A 16,970-nucleotide genomic window follows, 5' to 3' on the forward strand; every position below is an offset into this window, starting at 1 on the left:
GAGGATAAGAAACAACCCTTATCCGTGTGCATCAAAAACATCTGTTTAAATAACAATTCTTAGCATGATCTAAAACGATTAGCCATTTTTGTTTTAGATTTTTCCCTCCTTTATAGTTAACTATCTACTGTCTCGGGTTGTGTTGAATAAAATTCCCGTTGGGGGGTGTCGGTAGACAGTCGTTGTCAAGTTGTCCGCCAGTATAGGTGCTTTGTAATTTTCATTCCCCCCTTTCTTTCACACAACTATGGGCACCAGAGACGATGAATACGACTATCTCTTTAAAGGTAATTTAGTTCTTTGTTAAAAAATGTGAAGTGTGAACTATACAGGGACATCAGGCTAGTGCTAAAAGTAGAATTAGTTAAGTCTTACGAATTTCCTGTCAACGCCACAAAAAACAAGGCGTATTAATCAGCTGTTCGGAAGTTGGGTAATCTCACATTTCCTGTAACTTAACCGTTTTTCGTCAAATTCTGTAGTCGTGTTGATTGGAGATTCCGGTGTCGGTAAGAGTAACCTGCTCTCTAGGTTTACTAGGAATGAATTCAACTTGGAATCCAAGTCTACTATAGGAGTGGAATTTGCCACAAGGAGCATACAGGTTGATCAAATATATTAATAATATAGTTTAAGAAAAGCATTTAATTTGGTTTGTCTTTTCCTCAAAGGTGGATGGCAAGACTATTAAAGCTCAGATTTGGGACACGGCTGGTCAGGAACGTTACAGAGCAATTACTTCTGCGTAAGATTTTATTCAGTGTCATGTAGACACAGTTGTATTTAATCATTGACATTCTGTTTATTAGTTATTATCGTGGAGCTGTTGGTGCCCTATTAGTGTATGATATTGCCAAACATTTGACCTATGAGAATGTGGAGCGGTGGTTGAAAGAACTTCGTGATCATGCAGACCAAAATATTGTCATTATGCTGGTAAAAAAGTGTTTTTTTTTTTTTTCTTAACAAGAACATTTTCATATTACATGATCCAATTGTATGATTACAATCAAGTGAGATATCAGTCTGCAATATCTTCTCATTTCACTGATAAGACTGAGTCACTGTGTCTGCTCTTCTATGTAACCACTGGTTGGCTTAAGCTTTGGTGGATGGTGTAATTCTTTATTTATTTCATTATATTTATTTATTCTTTGTTATGTTTTCAAGGTTGGAAACAAGTCCGATTTGCGGCACTTGCGTTCTGTTCCTACTGATGAAGCGAAAGCTTTCGCCGAGCGTCATAGTCTGTCGTTCATCGAAACATCTGCCCTGGATTGTACCAACGTAGAGACAGCCTTTCACAATATTCTGACTGGTTAGTGATGTCAATATGGCCGCCGTGTTTCACAATTGAATAGTGTAGCAATACATATTCACTATACCGTGTCACATTCAGAGATCTACCGTATCGTGTCTCAGCGACCGATGCACGACAGCCCGGATGAGGATTCCCCCCCTGGCAATTCCGGTCCTATTCAAATCTCGCCAACCGAACCCAATTCGGGAAGTAAATCCAATTGCTGCAAAGCGTAAAAGATACTAAACAGACAACAGTAACAAAACAAAACGACATTACGATTGAATAAACAACAGATCGTTAGCCTATACCTTTATTCCTCTTCAAAAAAAAAAAAAAAAAAAAAAAAAAAGGGAAAAGAAATCGTTCTGTGTGGCGTTATTGCAGTTGAGGAACTTCTGAAAAGCAAGGGGAATTCATGTTCTCCAATGTGTCCATATAGAAACAAAAAACAAAAATAAAATTCACTATCGACGGTATGTTGCGCGTGTGATCTTGTTAATCGGGACTTTTCCGTCGCCGTTTCTCTTTGACTTTCCTTATTTTGATGGGCCTTCATCTGGCTACTTAAAAGACGGCTTTTCGTTTTCAAAGCATTTTTCCTTTTTCGATTCCTATATATATCTTTTCTCTTTTGCCGAACTGTATGCTCCTCCCGTCTTAAAATAAAGTAAACCATCTCCCGCCATCAATTCCAATGCTGGTTTAATTCCTTTCTTTATACATTTCTGGTGTAAATGTGGAGTTGGCGATTTATTTTGTGGATTGCAGTGCCTGTCTTTTTTCTAATTAGCAGGAATCGAATTGAAAAAGGAAATTGTTGCTGGTGTAAGAACGTCGGACTTTGTTTTGTCTCCTTTTTCCCGCTTAATGACTGTCATTTCGATTAATGGTTGTCTATTCCGTTTTCTGCTTTAGCACTATCTTGGACGCAATAATGATAAACTGGAAATAAACAGCGATGTATCCATCCGTGAAGGAAAGATAGAAGCATCGATTCCTACACCCTTCCCTGTAACTTTTTTCTGTCACCTTCTATTGCTCTATAATATACGCAGGAATCTGAAGAAAAGAATGAAAAGATGCACTTGAAAAATACACTAGAGAAATACAACCAGCGTTGCAAAATTAAATTAAATTCGAATGAAAAATTTTATAACCGATCCAGTCGTTTCCAAGACTTCCCATCGTGGTGGCTGGCTATCACCTCATCTTGCCATCAATCATCATTCTGTTACTGATTTTGTGACTGGTCTATGGGACCACTACTTGCAGTAAAGTGTGTAGTGATGTACTAGCATTCCCAGTAGAGTTAAACTCGAGATCACGCGGTGTGTGTCACATACCGCGATTTTCTGGTACTGCCACTATAATAGATAATTGGAAGGCAAAAGCGAAGTTTGGAAATTGTGTATTCCAAAGAGCACCTCTCGCATAGTTCCAGTTCTTGCCGGAAATATCGTATTCTCTCAATAGCTTTAATTGGATTTTTTTACACTTTTCTTCGTTTTTGTTGGTTTCTCGGGCTTTCGACTTTTCCAGGCGTTGAAACCGACAGCCAACAGAATGAGTATGAGAGCAATACCAGCTCCTGGTAATATCAAGGGGTTTTCTTTCAGCATGAATACAGCTCGATCAACCAATTCATCACTAAATCATAATTTGGTTTGAATATTTAAACTAAAATGAATTAGAACAATAATATTTACAATGGTGTCTTTGGAGAAGGTACATTCTTGGACGGAACATTTTTGTACCAGCCAAGAGCAAAATCTTGAAAAGCTTTACTATCAAGCTTAGGGAGATCATAGTTGAATATCTTTCCTTGGCGAAAACTGTATGCAAAAACAAACAATTTCGATCTGTGCAATATTAAGTTTACATAAAGTCTGTTTCTGCCTACAAGAGAAATGCAGGAACTTGTTCCACTCCGAAACGACTTCCTGTTGAGATCCCATCATCCTTTATGTTAACTTTGGCCAAATTAATCCTTCCTTTAAGCTGTGAGGCAATATATTCCCATTTGGCTAAGAACTTCACACAGGGCTCAGAGTCATCTCGATAGCTTAAAAAAGAAGACTAGATAAATTTTTAGATCTACAGTTAAGGTCTCAAACACACAAACTATTACTTACAACATGACAAACCAGTCCCCAGTTGTTGCTCCCGAGGCTGCTTGAGTCAAATGTTCAAAAGAATCATCATTCAGATGACTAACAGCAGCTTCTTTATTTTGAACAAATGTTTCTAGGATTACCTCATCATTCAATGGGCCTGGAAGTATAGAAAACTAGTAATGGTCATGGGACAAGAAAACCTTAGTATCAAGTGTTATACCATCATAATGAAGAGGAACACTATGTCTGAAGTAAACAACAAGTGGTTTTCCCGAATCCTTTCCTGATGTAAAGTTGGCCACTAGTGGGCTAGACACAGCCTTCACTACCCAGGCGTTCAAAGAATCGACTAGATCTTCTCTAATCGAGGAAAGTTGTGCTTCCAGTTCATCGCAGCCCTTGCAAATTTCTAAAGTAGTACACGCAAATGAAAGATGTGGATGTCATCAACATTTTTGAACTCCGGAAAACCTACCATCACGAAACAAAACTATGACAAACTTTTCATTGGCGATCAATTTCTCTAAATCTGTATCATTGACTTGTTCGAGATTTCCAAAAACAGCGGTGACGAATGACGACAGAAAGACAAAAAGAAATAAACAACTCGTCAACATTCTTGAACCTCAGGTCAAATCGTGTGTTTCGGTAACGGAGTAAAACACATCATTCGCTATACAGTCACCATCTTGTGGCGAATTATTGCAGCTGTTGTTAGACATTTCCATGGAAACGGAAAAGCAGACGATTACCTTCGGAGAACATGTTTTTTGTGAATTTCAGAACTCTTCTATTAAAAACTGTGAAAAATGTGACCGTTTTAAAATCTAGAACGTATTGTTTAGGTGGAACTAATAAAAAATGGAAGATAATGTTCTTTGGAACCGACGGTTTTGCGTTAAAAAGCCTCGAGGAACTACATAAAGCCATGTTAGTAGATGCCGGTCCGTGGCTTCATAGATTAAATATTTTTATCTGTGCATCATACATATTTGTATTAATTTGAATTATTCAGGCAGGAAGGACGCATGGTAAGTGAATTATCTGTGGTAGTTCCGGCCCCCAAACCCCATCCTTGTCTGGTTGCAAAATATGCAATGAAACATAACCTCCCAATCTCAGTATGGCCACTGCCTAAAGAGCAACCACCAAAAGACTGTTGGGAGTTAGGGGTCGTAGCTTCTTTTGGGCATCTCATTCCTAAACGAATCATCAATAGTTTCCCACAGTAAGTGGCATATTTTTGCCTTGCTAATTTGTGGTATGAGAGTCACAAAATAAACTATTATTTTTAGAGGCATGCTAAATATCCATGCCAGTATTTTGCCGAGATGGAGAGGTGCAGCCCCAATAGTGCACGCCATTATGAATGGAGACGACGAGACAGGAGTAACAATCATGAGAATTAAGCCCTACCAGTAATGAACTGTAACGAAGCAGGTTTGCGGCTATTTGAGTTCGGACATTTTCTCCTAATGTCTGTGGCTCAAGTAGTCGAAATTAGTTGGAAAATTAATCACGTGAAACAGCCACATTCAGTGGGATTTCTTGCAACAGTTTCGATGTGGGTGACATTGTGCAGCAGCAGAGTGTCCCGATTGACCCGAACATTTCTGCCGTGCAATTAACCGATCGATTAGCAGACATGGGCGCTAATTTACTTGTACGCTGCATATCCGATCTTCATTATCATCTAAATCGATGCACTCCACAGCCGTCTGAAGGTGTTACTTTAGGTATGTATGAGGTGCATGCACGCATTGCTCGTCTATTTATGCCATCTCTTTCTTTCACCGCCGACTTCTAGCACCCAAAATTGACGCCACCCTATCTCACATCGATTGGAGTTCAATGAATGCTGCCCAAATCTACAATAGGTGGAGAGCGACTCGGCACCTGTTTAAACTACAGACTTTCTTCCACGGCAACAACGTCAAATTGAACGACGTGGAACCACCCACGACAAAGCCACCCCCGATGTTTACAGATCTCGTCGATCGGCCAGGCCGCATCATTGTCGATCGCCAGCGAAACTTGCTGTTCGTCCGTTGCCAAGACTGGGTAGCCATTCGCCATGTAACCCTTCACCGGCGACCAGTCATGAGCGCACTAGATTTTTTCAACGGCTATTTGCAAAAGAAAGCCATAGATCAGCATTATTTCGATGTCCACTAAAGTGCGTAAGTCATGTTCACTTTGTATGCGTGTGCGTGTGCGTGTAGGTGCCTGTATGTCATGGGCATCGTCGACAAATAGAAATATTATATTAACTTCATATGTTAGGGCCTTGGACACATTAATCCGTCACTAACGGACGAACAGATGGATATTATAATGGTAGAGCACACGCACGCTCGGTAAATCAATGACCAGTGGGTTCTCTGTCTCTTCGAAAGGGAGGGTCATTATGATCTATGTGCTGGGCGTCGACACCCTTCTATGGCTGATCGTATAGCAGTTGTACCAGCAGAATGCTTCCGATAATCACATTATATAGCAACGTCCAGCGACTGTTGCTAAAAACCGCCAAATGAACACGAAAAAAAGACGAGAATCGTTATTATGGATTATCGACTGTACTGTACGCTCCGACGCGCAACGTTACCTACCAGTAGATAGCGGCCACCCGCAAGTGCTACGTGTCTATGGAAGCGGCCCTTTTTTCGAAAGGCGAGAACCAGTTGCCCTGCGCATCCGCCGTGAGTTGGACATACGCGTAGCAAATGGCTAGAATAAAAAAAAAAAAATAGAAAGGGAAAGCAAAAAAAAAAAAATAAATAAATAAAGTGGGTGGAAGAGTAAAGAGAGGGGGGTAGGTTGATACTGGCTGTGTATCCTGACCGGCAAGTTTTAGAGACACCCAGTACAGTACTTGTCTGTCCTCCGGGCCGGTCATTTGTGCTTCTTGTTGAACAAGGAGAACATACGTATTTTTCCCGAACGTTATATTTCGTGTGCTCGTTCAACGTATCCGAGGCGATCCGCATTTGGAATTCTCTCGTAGCGGTATGATCATACCTTGAAAATTTTGAAAACGTTAAGCAATGTGATTACGTGCCTTAGATCTTTGTAGTTTTCATTTTGACTTGATCTCATTCGTAGTTCTCCGTGACGGGTAGTAGGTACCATCATTTGCATCCGCCAATGACATTTTGTTTTCTTTTTCCTGTGTTTTCTACTTGACAAAAATGTCATGTACAGTAGCAGAGCAGAGTTCCATGCATTTCTGGAATAGTTAATGTGCCTCGCTCACGGTTGGATAGGATATATTATGCGCTTTTTGAAACATTCGTGTCCCAACATATTTACTAAAACAGGAGCAGCTCAATCCCAACGGTACGCATCTTATGATATCATCTACTTTCTTTGAAAAGAAAAATACTATTTCATTTCTTATGCGACAAAAAAAAAAGGGCATAGAAAAAAAAAGGTGGGAGGATCCCGAATCCTATGCCGAAAATGAAACAAATGCTGCGATGAGAACACCATCGTGCGCCTTAATTAGTTTCGCATTCAGGTGCACGTGTCTTCATTCAAGGTTTCTCTCCCCTCTTTTTGCTAGAGGACATTATTTTCTATCTTTCCATGATTTTTTAAACATCCATGATTGCAAAGTCTCGACGAATGGATGCGTTCACGTTTTGCGTGAAAACACTCTCTTCACACAGCGACACGACGGGCTAGAAAAATCAAGAAAATCAATGGTTTCATCAAGTATGAATGAGCTTGTTTCTTCTTTTTTTTTTTTGTTAACTCTACCTCCTGTTTTCTTCTTAAAAACTTTAAATTCCTCCCCTAAAAAAGAAGAAAAAAGCTAAAAAACAATAGTTATGCCTAAGGTTAAAAGAATTCTTCTTTTGCTGTACCTCCCCCGCACTTTTTTCTCTGCTGGATCGTTCAGTAGTTAAGAAACAATGGCTCTCACAACTCTCTCTCTCTCTCTCTCGTTTTCTGCAGTTGTCTTTTGTTGTGCGTGTGGCATCATAAAGTCGGTGCGGGGCCGTAGTCACTAGTAGCAAATGTTCCAATCTTGTGCACCCAATTTCAACTCATATGTATTATATAGACGTCTAAAGCGGAACAAGTAGACGCAAGGAGTTAAAGAATCTCGTAGTTGTGAATTCCTGTCATGCCATCCGCAACGAAATAAATACATCCAACTCTGGTTGGAAGAGAAAAAAAAAGGGAAAGTTAGTCGGGCCAAACGTCTGCGCACAACTGTGCGGAAAGAAGAACGAAAAAAAAAAATCAGGGGGACTTGGAAACAGAGCCCGTAGGTCACGCGATCCAATCAGCACGTGCTGCCAGCAGCTCTTTTATGAGAATCAAAGGTAATCCCAACTTTTTCTCATTTTTTTTTTTTTTTTTGGTTTTGTACGAGCTTTAAATCGTCGAGAAGACGGCAAAACGAGCAAAGTGGGAAACTTGCTGGATTTTTTTTGGGGGGGATATATGTGGACTCTGTCTAGCTTTTAAAACCATTGATCGTAATACAAGTGTTAGTCTGACAACGAATGCAAGTGACGTCCAAAAGAAAACGACAGTTGATCCAATAGAGAAAAAAAAACAAAAAACAGGCGGGACTGAACAAGTCGGTTGCAGTGCGGAAGTGTTTTGGACACAGGGGTCCCGAAAAAAAAATCGGTTTTTCATCGCCAACTGAGCATATATATTTTAGCTTGGTTACAGTTAAAGATAAGCTAGCATATAGGGCCCTGAGGATGTCTAAAAAAAAAAAAATGATGGCCTATTTAAGGGTGGCCAAAAACCATGGGAAATGAGCTCTTTTGCAGTTCTAGTCGCGTACGACTTAATTGACAAAGTCTTTTGGGAAATCTTTTAGCCGTCGCTCAACTAGCGTATCTGTCGTTCAGGCCATCCGACAACTCATTTTCTTTTTCTCCCTTCTTTATTATGATGGAGTTCTTTTTAAAGGTAGATAAAATAGAATTTCTCATCGTGTACAATCCATTCAGACTAGCGTTCCATGTTTTCGCACGCACTTGGAAGTCGATCCCGCGGGAGCTTTTGGCGGTCATCGCACGTCTATGACACTCACCGTTTTTCTTTTCCCCCTCGCCTTCATAACTGTCGTTTTTTACGTAGAGAAATTCCCAGAAAAAGATCTAATACTATAAGATCGTATAGATCTTGTTTGTCGTGCGTGATCGATCCCCTAGGCAAATACCTTGACACTTTACGAACTGTAAGAGTGCAAAAAAAGAGCTACATACGCTTTGTACATCATTCCATTAAATTCTTTTATTTATTTGATGCGCGAATGCCCCGTTTATTGTGCCCGTCGCCTTTGATTGCCGGAGCGGCTGTTTGCATGCGAATATAGGAGTGCATTAAAAAGTAGACACGAGAGCGTCAATGTTGCGCGACGTTTCAATTTATTTGTACGGAAACCGGTGGCGTTATTTCGTTAATGCGCAAATGACACGAGTTATAATAACACTAAGGTTTCCACATACTTATCATTGACACCTTTGATCTTTTATACATCACTACAAGTTCAGGCCGTAGTTTCTCAAAAAAATATATATATAATTTCCAACGGAGGGCTACGATAGAATTGCTAAGAAAAAATAGGGAAGACTTAAGTTGTGTTACGAGAGACCTTAGAAAAAAAAAAAAAGTCTTTCGTTAAGTATCTATGTATGCGACGCGGGAAAAAGTAAATTGAATTAGTGTTTTTTTTTTTATCTTTTAAGAGTTCGACCTTTTGCGTGGAGCGTTTGTTTAATCACAGGCGATTGTGTATGTGTACATTGGCTACATACATTTCATCACGATGAGCTGATTGAAGAGAATTGGGCGTGATAAAGCATCACAAAGGGATTAACCAGCATATTGCTCATCTTTTTCCTGCGGAAGTCGCAGCCGAGCTGGGAAATGTCGTGCGTGCTGCGCACAGAGGAATGATGTGTAATAATTAATTGGATCCATCGATTCTCGTCCGTCATTCGTTAATTAAGGCTTTCCGTTTAGCGTGTGTAGTGTACAGTTCTCAAATTTATTAGGGGCACGCAAAATTCGCTGAATATTCAAATGTTTGCAATACGAGCCCGCAGGCGAATCACGGACACATTGTGCGCGCGCCAATCCAAAACGGCTTGCAGCCAAATTTTGTTTTCGACAATAGCTGTAATTAGACTAAAAAGCTCTATTCCAAGTTTTGATTGCAAACGAAGCAGACTAACGTAACTATTCAAGTTTCAACTCCTCCCAGCGCTGTGCAAGGTAGCGAAGAGAGATGAGAAAAGGGTCCCGGCAATAACTTTGCTGTAAAGCCTTGCAATTGGATTTGAAATGGAGGCATTAGATGGCCATGAATCGAGTCTTGGGAACCTCGTCCATACAACACAAAGTAGTTGAGCATAGCCTATATGCACCCTATAATCTCGTAATAGTATCATTTTCCTTTCTTTTTTTTTTTTTTTGCTCTCCCCCCCTCCCAGCGGCGTTCAATCCCGAGGTGGAAGCCTCGCCAATGTGATGAAGTCAAAGAAACGCCTCGTGAGCACGTCACGGGACTAAGACCAGGGTCCGTACGTAGACGTACACGAGCTCGCACAGGGCGTGACTCGGGGACACTGAAGTCCTATATTTGAACACGAAAAGATTTTCCCCTTCAATATTTTTTCTTTAGACCTTCTTAGACGGACCGTCACGATTCCACTAAAAAACAGAGTGGCTTGCGCAATTGGCCATAGCCACCCGTGCAAAAAAAAAAAACGATGTGAAAGAAAGGAAAGGTCGAATGACTCGTTTTCTCATTTTTGATCCTCCTTGATCCGTTGCGGAATTTCATTCACGCAAGAGGCCAACACCGTTCTCGTGTACCGCACGAAGGGCTGCAATTTCCGCTGCCAAACGTCCTCCGTTTTACTCCGCCCCAATGCGAAGAGGAGGGGAGCAAAGAGAATGTGTCTATAGGCCATTTTTGTTTTGGTTTATAGCGTACTATTTTTTTTTTTTTTCGTGCGTCTATCTTTCTTCTGTTTGTGTGACTTGTTTGTTTTATTGTTTCTTGACGGCCGGGACAATTAGATTCTTCCGTGTTGGCGGATATATTCGATCGTTCAGGCGATTATTGCGTTTTTGCTCCAATCGATCGCTGGCCGCGTACGCGAAAAAGAAAAATAGAGGTGGAGATGCGCAACGCCGTTTCGTCATAATGACAACTACGCCTCATCATGGAACAATTTTCTTTCACGTGGAGAATCAATCTCTATATTTTCTAAAAAAAAAAAAAAATGAAAGAATCGATCCGAATTGTACCGGAGACGGCCCGGAAAAAAAACGGCCAATTTTTCATTATTTACAGCTACGTTTTGAAGGCTAGCTGTCGATCAACAGTGCGCAATGTGGATGTCTATTGACATTTTTCTTTTTCCAACGTCGAAATTTAAGGCGGGGTCGATGTTTGTTCATATAGACAACAATGCACAAAAAGTCCTACTTTTTTTGGGGGGTATTCAACTCCGCAGTTTGAGGATGTCTATTTTATGCGTATATCCGGGGCATAGTAGATAGCGTACACTTCAACATTATTGGACTGTGGCAGAAACAATAAAAACCATAGATATGTATATAGTTTGATTGACAAAGAAAAAAAAAAATCTTGCCGTGTCCAGCCAGCAAGAAAAAAGAAATGCACCATCCGCTTTAGCAAATATTTGAACCCATTTTTTTTTTTTTTTTTTTGTTCACTATTCTCTCTATATATGACCAAAGACTTTATTCAGTTTATTATATAGACACACACAAAAGGGAGATATGTATCCCTTGCAGTCTTATTGACACAAAGGCTTTAGACCTTTTCCCATAGGCTGTGATGGAACATGTTTCCTCTATGTGTGTCAATAATACCAGATGAAACATATTTTTTTTTTTCATTCTTTATTTTTCAGAAATGACATGCTGGAATCGAAGCTTGCCCGGAAGATGAGATTGCCGTACGGAATAAAAAAACTGGTCGTTTTCTTCATCGTTTTAGCTGGATGTGTTGGCTCGATAACGTGCACGGCCGTCGAGCAGGGCAATGCTTGCCTTAAACCGTGCGTCTGTAAATGGAAAGGCGGGAAAGAAAGTGTTACTTGCCACCAGGCCGGCTGGACTGAAGTACCATCCAGCGGATTAGAAAGCACTATTCAGGTTTTTAAAGAGAAAAAGAAAATTGGAAAATTTTTCTTTTTTGGAATGGTTTGTTTATTGTGTTGGCGGGGCAGGTACTGGACTTGAGTGGCAATCCGCTTTCGCAGCTGGTGGCCAACGAATTCCGGCGGCTGGGGCTGACTCATTTGCAACGCGTTATTTTGCAACGTTGCGCTCTTCGGCATATTGATGGGACGGCTTTTGCCGGGCTGACCAATTTGATCGAGTTGGACCTCAGCCACAACGTGTTGTCTTCGATACCCACTCAAGCGTTTCAGCACTTTCCCGAACTGCGTGAGCTGAAACTCAATGGCAACCCGTTGATCCGATTGGCCGGCCACACGTTCGCTTCCGCTTCGAAATTGATCCGTCTAGAAGTTGCCAATTGCCAATTGAATCACATCGATCACAAAGCGTTTCATGTAAGCGTGTTCCTTTTTTTTTTTTTTTTTTTTTTTTTTTGGCTACTGGACTGATTTCGACACATTGGGCTAATTCGATGACATCCGTTCCCTTGTCCGTTAGGGTTTAGAGCTGCTGGAATGGCTTCGCTTGGATGGCAACTTAATTGAAGTGTTGCCTACGGCTACGCTGGGCCCATTGCGCACTCTGAGAGGCATCGATCTTCATCACAATCCGTGGAATTGCACCTGTCCACTGCGGCCATTACGATCGTGGCTGGCCGCCCGCAACATGCCATTCTCCGTCCCGCCACTCTGCCTCTTTCCAGCCCGTTTGCGGGGCCTATCCTGGAACCGAATGCCGTTAGAGGAGCTGGCCTGCTCGCCTAAAATTCATCCGGTTGATTCATTGGTTCAAGTCGTGGCCGGACAGACTGCCAATCTCACCTGTCACGTCGTCAGCAATCCGGAAGCGTCCGTCTTGTGGTTCTTCGCTGATCGGCTCATCGTCAATTTGACGACGCCGGATGAGAGTCCGCCTGCTGTCAATCAGGTGTACTATTTACGCGAGGCCAGCGATAGGATCGACAGGACGGACAAGACCAGCACTTTAATGCTGGCCTCTGCTCGCGAACAGGATTCAGGTTTCTACGTGTGTCAGGCCACCAACCGGGCGGACAAAGTCTCGGCCAACATCACGCTCTTAGTCAAATCGAACGGCATTGATTTGGCTGCCGGCCAGTTGAGTCGCGGACTCATGGCCGGCCTCATCTTGGCCATTTTCGGTATGCTAATCCTCGTCCTTTTGATCTGCTGTCTGTGCTCTTTGAAACGTGCACGCATGCACGCCAGCTTACGTCACAGACGGCCATCGATGGTCATGGGAGTGCCGTCCATGAATGGCAATTCCGGAGGCATGTTCGACAAGCTGGATCAGACGGATCATTTCTTGCGCAGGCAATCAACAGCGTCCGACAATTACAAGAATCACAACGGATCGCTATACAAAGGAGAGGACAACGCGGAAAGCGTTGGATCGTCTCATCCGCACGAAGCCAAAGTGGAGACTCGGTTCCCGGACAAGCAATGGCTGGTGAGTAACCAGCCGAGCAAACCTTCCCTGGACATCAAGCTGCCGACCAACGATGCGGAAGTAATGACGGAGCCGATCGTCGACGGACACAGACAAATAGCCATGTACCAAAACAAAGTCAAGTTCAATGCGGAAGAGACTACGCCTCGTCCGATCCTGAAATCGGAGAAAGTGTCGTCTCCGAGCCCGACGCGCAACTATCCGGATTTGGTGGACCTTTTGCCTTCGGCCGATTATTCGGGATCTAGCGACGTGACTTCCAATCAGGACGAAATGGAACTGATCCAGCTGAAACGTGAGCGATCATCGCCGCCCATTTATCCGACCTCGCGCTACTTTCAACCAACACGTCAGCAGGAAAGTGCGTTTCCAGGACGGAGGGCCGTCGTTGCGGTGACGGGCAATCGTCGACGGCTGTCCGATTGGGAAGTGAACGAATTGGACGACGACCAGGAGCATTGTGCGAACGTGTTCTACCAAACGCAGCACGTTCCCGTCTCTTTGCGGAGGGACAGTTACGATTCGGAATTGGACGCGGGCCAAACTGAATTGATCCGCCGTCATCATTCGGAAGAGTTTGACGAAGATTTTCACCGACGTTACGCCTATCACACGGGCCAACTCAATCGCTTCCTGTTCGAATATCGCGCCCTCCAGAAACGTCTTGCACAAATGCAGGACACTTGGGGCCGTTGCCTAGACGACGACATCGATAGATCCGTCCGCCACCATCATCGTCATCATCATCATTCGAATCATCAGCCCAACGCCCAACGGCCTTTGCGTCCCATCCTGAAAAATCGATTGACGTTGCCCCAACAGACGAGGAGATGGTCGTGCGACGAACAAGAGCCGGAAGATGGTCTCGAACCGGAATTGCAAGGCAGTAACTACGAAGTTTCATCGGCTGTTGAGGAGCTGTATTACAGCTGATAACATCCCATGCCTGCCTTGCTTACCATTCATCATAAATGTACAGCATTGTAATTTTTTTGCCTTTTGAATTCCGACCGAGTTGGGCCAGCTCCTACAACATTTTCTCACGTCGAACGTGGTGTGTGCGACAGAACAAAAGGACGACATGCAATGCAATTAGCTTCTTCTCGGTCCTTCTTTTTCATAATTAGCTCGTCCATTTTCCTCTCGTCAAATCATAGTGTTCCACTCAAATTGATTACGAAGACGGCATCCCAGCTGTGTGGATTACATCTCCCAATTGGCATCAGCTTGTGATGAATTGCAGCCTTCCGCCGGATCATGGGGGAAATGACATTATGCTCGATTTGCTAGATGGCTTTATTGTATAGCGGTGGTGGATCTCATTTTTGAAAAAAAAAAAAACGTTTTTACTTAGCTGGGCTATTTTCACGAAAGACTTCGTAGGGTCGGGAATTCAATGTATTCTCATTTAGCATGTACATATGTATATAAATATCAAGTGCAATGTTCTCACACTCTTACGAGAGGCTTAAAGAATATGTATATTTATATATAATCTTCAAAGTTGATTTCAGTTGAAAACATCACGACTGCCATCTTTGAACAGAGGGAAATCCGATGTAAAGGCAGATAACAAAAAATCGGGACATACAAACTCCACATAGACGGGCGTGTAGGTTGACTCAGTGCTCCAGGCGGACAAAAGATTCGGGGAATTGACCTCGCCGACCGGACAAATCCTCTCCAAAAAGCCAGCCGTTGCCAACAGATTCAATCACTCGAACAATATCACCTTCCTGTCGTTCCAGCCAAACCATAACAGAATTTTTGCTTCAATGTAATTTGTGACTATCTCTTTACCTTTAAACTCAAATCCTGATCGGTTTCAGCTGTAAAGGCGTACAAGGCCACTGCTCGATTTGAATTGGACTTGCGCTCCAACGGCACGTCGATGCGAACAAAACTTGCTGGAAACATTCCTTCCGAAGAACCGATGGACCCTCTGTACCATTCATCGTTCACTTGAGATATCAAGACGATCCTGTCTCCTTCCTGTTTAGAAATGATGATACGTTAATTACGAAAAATCGGACGAATGGCATGCGGCGAAAGCGAAATCTTTTCGCCAGTACGTGTTTAAAGCAGACTAGTCTTTAAAGAGACACGGGTCAATGAAGCCCTTGGGATGTAAGACTAAACTCGTGCAACCAATGCCAGGCGACCGTGCATTCACGCAGAAAACCCCTGGCTCGAATTTCGCTAACTTTTGCGTACAGGAAGACGGATAAATTTCATTTAGACACCTAGGAAAGTTTGCAGCGCGTGTGTGTCCTGCCAAACACGAAGGATTTGTGATGCTCTTTTACCTTAAAGTTAAGATCCCCAGAGTGAGAACTCTGGTAATCAAAGAGAGCCACAGCCGATCCAAGATCGTGCGAGTCCAGTTCGAGGGAGCGTGGGGGCGACGAAGAGGAAAGAACGGCAGCAGCAGCAGCGTTGACAAGAGATGAATCCAGCAGAAAGGAAGGCGGAGCTGGTGGCGGAATGGAAGGCTCTGGGGGCGAGTAATCGTCCTCCGTGACGTCCAAATCGAGCAAATCGGCCAAGTACGGCGAAGACGATCGCGGATGGTTGACGGGCACAACTGGAATGGAGGTAATCTTTTCCAAGACTTGCAGATGGGTCGAAGATTTTATGGCCGGAGGTGGCGGTCTGGATCTATTCGGCCGTATTATTGTGGGCATGGTGAAGGGTTTCAGGTTCTCTGCACAATAACAAAAACAATGCCAACATTTTAAATGTCACGATACTCAAACTGAGAAATTTGAGGATGGGGGCGTTATTCGATATCGTGTTTACAATCTTATCCCGACGTCTACACCCATTTCGTTCACGGTGGTGCATGAGAACGCACTATGTGAGGCGTTTTGGATCGTTTACCATTTTTGGCGGGTGCGGCTGTAGTGACAGCTGTTTCACTCCATGCGTCGGGTTCACTCTCAAAACCACTTTCGCTTCGAGTCATCGTGCTGAATGCGCCATGTGTCCCGCTGCTGTCTGACCCAAAGCTCTTGAGACTTAGACCATCGCTGGATGATCGGCCAGGAGTTGGTGACGTCGGCGGTGAATCCCAATTGATTAAGAGATCTGGTGCAGTCACCGATGAGGTCAAGAGAGCCTGATTTTGTTTCTTGGGCTGTGAAATCATTCCAGCGAAAATAACAGCACTCTGAACTGCCTTGAGCTGGGCACTGGCCTTGGGTGGAGGAGGCCTTGGTGGAGCAATTTTCTTCTTGGGTTCTGCAGATGGTCTTGGGGGTGCCCTAGTACTGGATCACAAATAAGTGTCAAGTTATTTGCAAGGTTATGGCCTTAGGATTGTAGGTCTTCAATAACAGCTTGAAGAAGTATGACATGTATAAAGAAAGAGGTGAGATACACATTTGGCTAATGCAGCCAAGTCCTTAGTTACACTACACATTACAAGCACAAATAAAAAATTTGAAGTTTTCTGCCTCCAGGCAATGTGGAAACAAAGAAAATACCCAGAATACCTTGATGATGCTGGGGCTGCATGTTGCACATGGGATGTGTTGACTTTTGCAATGTTTAATGGTGGCGGGGGAGCAGGCCTTACAGGAGCCTTGACTGAATTGGAAATCAGATCAACCAATATCTTAGAAAAACAACTTTGGAAGATAACACGATATTATTGCCTCACCATTCAACGATAGAGTTCTCTGCGCCATTGGTTAAAATAAATCCTATCTGTAAAAAAAAACAACCTAGCAGCCTGGCGGATAAAACTAACTGAAGCTAAAATAAAATATGATATGAAGAACCAAGAAGGTTACTATAAAATTTGGTAGGGAAAAAATAAAAAGAAAAAACAAAGAGAAAGAACTCGTATCGCTCCCACCGAACACTGCAGACCAACTAAACAGCTGACAAGCCAG

At 42.9% G+C, this 16,970-nt stretch overlaps 5 protein-coding genes across 6 annotated transcripts; 3 read left to right on the forward strand and 2 right to left on the reverse strand.

Annotated features, from left to right (window-relative positions):
* The first annotated feature begins 36 nt into the window (after positions 1-36).
* On the forward strand, positions 37-1,608 carry LOC130696435 (ras-related protein Rab-11A-like). Its single transcript, XM_057519512.2, has 6 exons — positions 37-287; positions 483-604; positions 672-745; positions 810-936; positions 1,171-1,318; positions 1,400-1,608. Exons 1-6 carry the CDS (start codon positions 248-250, stop codon positions 1,534-1,536), a joined length of 648 nt encoding a protein of 215 aa, XP_057375495.1. The 5' UTR covers positions 37-247; the 3' UTR covers positions 1,537-1,608.
* A 1,087-nt stretch (positions 1,609-2,695) lies between these two features.
* On the reverse strand, positions 2,696-4,089 carry LOC130696432 (thioredoxin domain-containing protein-like). Its single transcript, XM_057519510.2, has 6 exons — positions 3,893-4,089; positions 3,638-3,826; positions 3,436-3,574; positions 3,204-3,365; positions 3,010-3,135; positions 2,696-2,950 (listed from the first exon to the last, which is right to left on the reverse strand). The coding sequence occupies exons 1-6, from the start codon at positions 4,032-4,034 to the stop codon at positions 2,779-2,781; spliced, it is 930 nt and encodes a 309-aa protein (XP_057375493.1). The 5' UTR covers positions 4,035-4,089; the 3' UTR covers positions 2,696-2,778.
* A 54-nt stretch (positions 4,090-4,143) lies between these two features.
* On the forward strand, positions 4,144-5,687 carry LOC130696431 (methionyl-tRNA formyltransferase, mitochondrial-like). The gene is made up of 5 exons (XM_057519509.2): positions 4,144-4,347; positions 4,433-4,645; positions 4,713-4,835; positions 4,975-5,153; positions 5,225-5,687. The coding sequence occupies exons 1-5, from the start codon at positions 4,181-4,183 to the stop codon at positions 5,590-5,592; spliced, it is 1,050 nt and encodes a 349-aa protein (XP_057375492.1). The 5' UTR covers positions 4,144-4,180; the 3' UTR covers positions 5,593-5,687.
* Positions 5,688-6,242: 555 nt separating this feature from the next.
* LOC130696423 (uncharacterized) lies at positions 6,243-14,228 on the forward strand. 2 transcript variants are annotated; one of them, XM_057519498.2, is made up of 4 exons: positions 6,243-6,423; positions 11,337-11,580; positions 11,655-12,002; positions 12,106-14,228. In XM_057519498.2, the coding sequence occupies exons 2-4, from the start codon at positions 11,344-11,346 to the stop codon at positions 14,005-14,007; spliced, it is 2,487 nt and encodes an 828-aa protein (XP_057375481.1). In that variant the 5' UTR covers positions 6,243-6,423; positions 11,337-11,343; the 3' UTR covers positions 14,008-14,228. The 2 variants fall into 2 exon arrangements, with proteins under 2 accessions (XP_057375481.1, XP_057375483.1); XM_057519500.2 differs by lacking the exon at positions 6,243-6,423 and adding an exon at positions 6,936-7,748.
* Positions 14,229-14,454: 226 nt separating this feature from the next.
* LOC130696430 (abl interactor 2-like) lies at positions 14,455-16,943 on the reverse strand. The gene is made up of 6 exons (XM_057519508.2): positions 16,736-16,943; positions 16,569-16,662; positions 15,955-16,343; positions 15,381-15,778; positions 14,875-15,066; positions 14,455-14,810 (listed from the first exon to the last, which is right to left on the reverse strand). Exons 1-6 carry the CDS (start codon positions 16,761-16,763, stop codon positions 14,697-14,699), a joined length of 1,215 nt encoding a protein of 404 aa, XP_057375491.1. The 5' UTR covers positions 16,764-16,943; the 3' UTR covers positions 14,455-14,696.
* Between the last annotated feature and the right edge of the window lie 27 nt (positions 16,944-16,970).

Source organism: Daphnia carinata, chromosome 5 (assembly GCF_022539665.2).
Source record: "Daphnia carinata strain CSIRO-1 chromosome 5, CSIRO_AGI_Dcar_HiC_V3, whole genome shotgun sequence".
Taxonomy (NCBI): domain Eukaryota; kingdom Metazoa; phylum Arthropoda; class Branchiopoda; order Diplostraca; family Daphniidae; genus Daphnia; species Daphnia carinata.

What these genes read in the sequence shown, in the direction of transcription:
- LOC130696435 (XM_057519512.2), top strand. Translation starts at nt 248, where the DNA reads ATGGGCACCAGAGACGATGAATACGACTATCTCTTTAAAG. An exon ending in TTGCCACAAGGAGCATACAG is followed by an intron (nt 605 to 671) that starts GTTGATCAAATA and finishes TTTTCCTCAAAG; the next exon opens with GTGGATGGCAAGACTATTAA. An exon ending in TACAGAGCAATTACTTCTGC is followed by an intron (nt 746 to 809) that starts GTAAGATTTTAT and finishes TCTGTTTATTAG; the next exon opens with TTATTATCGTGGAGCTGTTG.
- LOC130696432 (XM_057519510.2), bottom strand. Translation starts at nt 4,034, where the DNA reads ATGTTGACGAGTTGTTTATTTCTTTTTGTCTTTCTGTCGTCATTCGTC. An exon ending in TGTTCCTCTTCATTATGATG is followed by an intron (nt 3,575 to 3,637) that starts GTATAACACTTG and finishes CTATACTTCCAG; the next exon opens with GCCCATTGAATGATGAGGTA. An exon ending in CAAGTTCCTGCATTTCTCTT is followed by an intron (nt 3,136 to 3,203) that starts GTAGGCAGAAAC and finishes TTTTGCATACAG; the next exon opens with TTTTCGCCAAGGAAAGATAT.
- LOC130696431 (XM_057519509.2), top strand. Translation starts at nt 4,181, where the DNA reads ATGTTTTTTGTGAATTTCAGAACTCTTCTATTAAAAACTGTGAAAAAT. An exon ending in GAGGAACTACATAAAGCCAT is followed by an intron (nt 4,348 to 4,432) that starts GTTAGTAGATGC and finishes TGAATTATTCAG; the next exon opens with GCAGGAAGGACGCATGGTAA. An exon ending in ATCATCAATAGTTTCCCACA is followed by an intron (nt 4,646 to 4,712) that starts GTAAGTGGCATA and finishes TATTATTTTTAG; the next exon opens with AGGCATGCTAAATATCCATG.
- LOC130696423 (XM_057519498.2), top strand. Translation starts at nt 11,344, where the DNA reads ATGCTGGAATCGAAGCTTGCCCGGAAGATGAGATTGCCGTACGGAATA. An exon ending in GATTAGAAAGCACTATTCAG is followed by an intron (nt 11,581 to 11,654) that starts GTTTTTAAAGAG and finishes TTGGCGGGGCAG; the next exon opens with GTACTGGACTTGAGTGGCAA. An exon ending in TCGATCACAAAGCGTTTCAT is followed by an intron (nt 12,003 to 12,105) that starts GTAAGCGTGTTC and finishes CTTGTCCGTTAG; the next exon opens with GGTTTAGAGCTGCTGGAATG.
- LOC130696430 (XM_057519508.2), bottom strand. Translation starts at nt 16,763, where the DNA reads ATGGCGCAGAGAACTCTATCGTTGAATG. An exon ending in GCAGCCCCAGCATCATCAAG is followed by an intron (nt 16,344 to 16,568) that starts GTATTCTGGGTA and finishes TTTGTGATCCAG; the next exon opens with TACTAGGGCACCCCCAAGAC. An exon ending in CTGGGGATCTTAACTTTAAG is followed by an intron (nt 15,067 to 15,380) that starts GTAAAAGAGCAT and finishes ATTTCTAAACAG; the next exon opens with GAAGGAGACAGGATCGTCTT.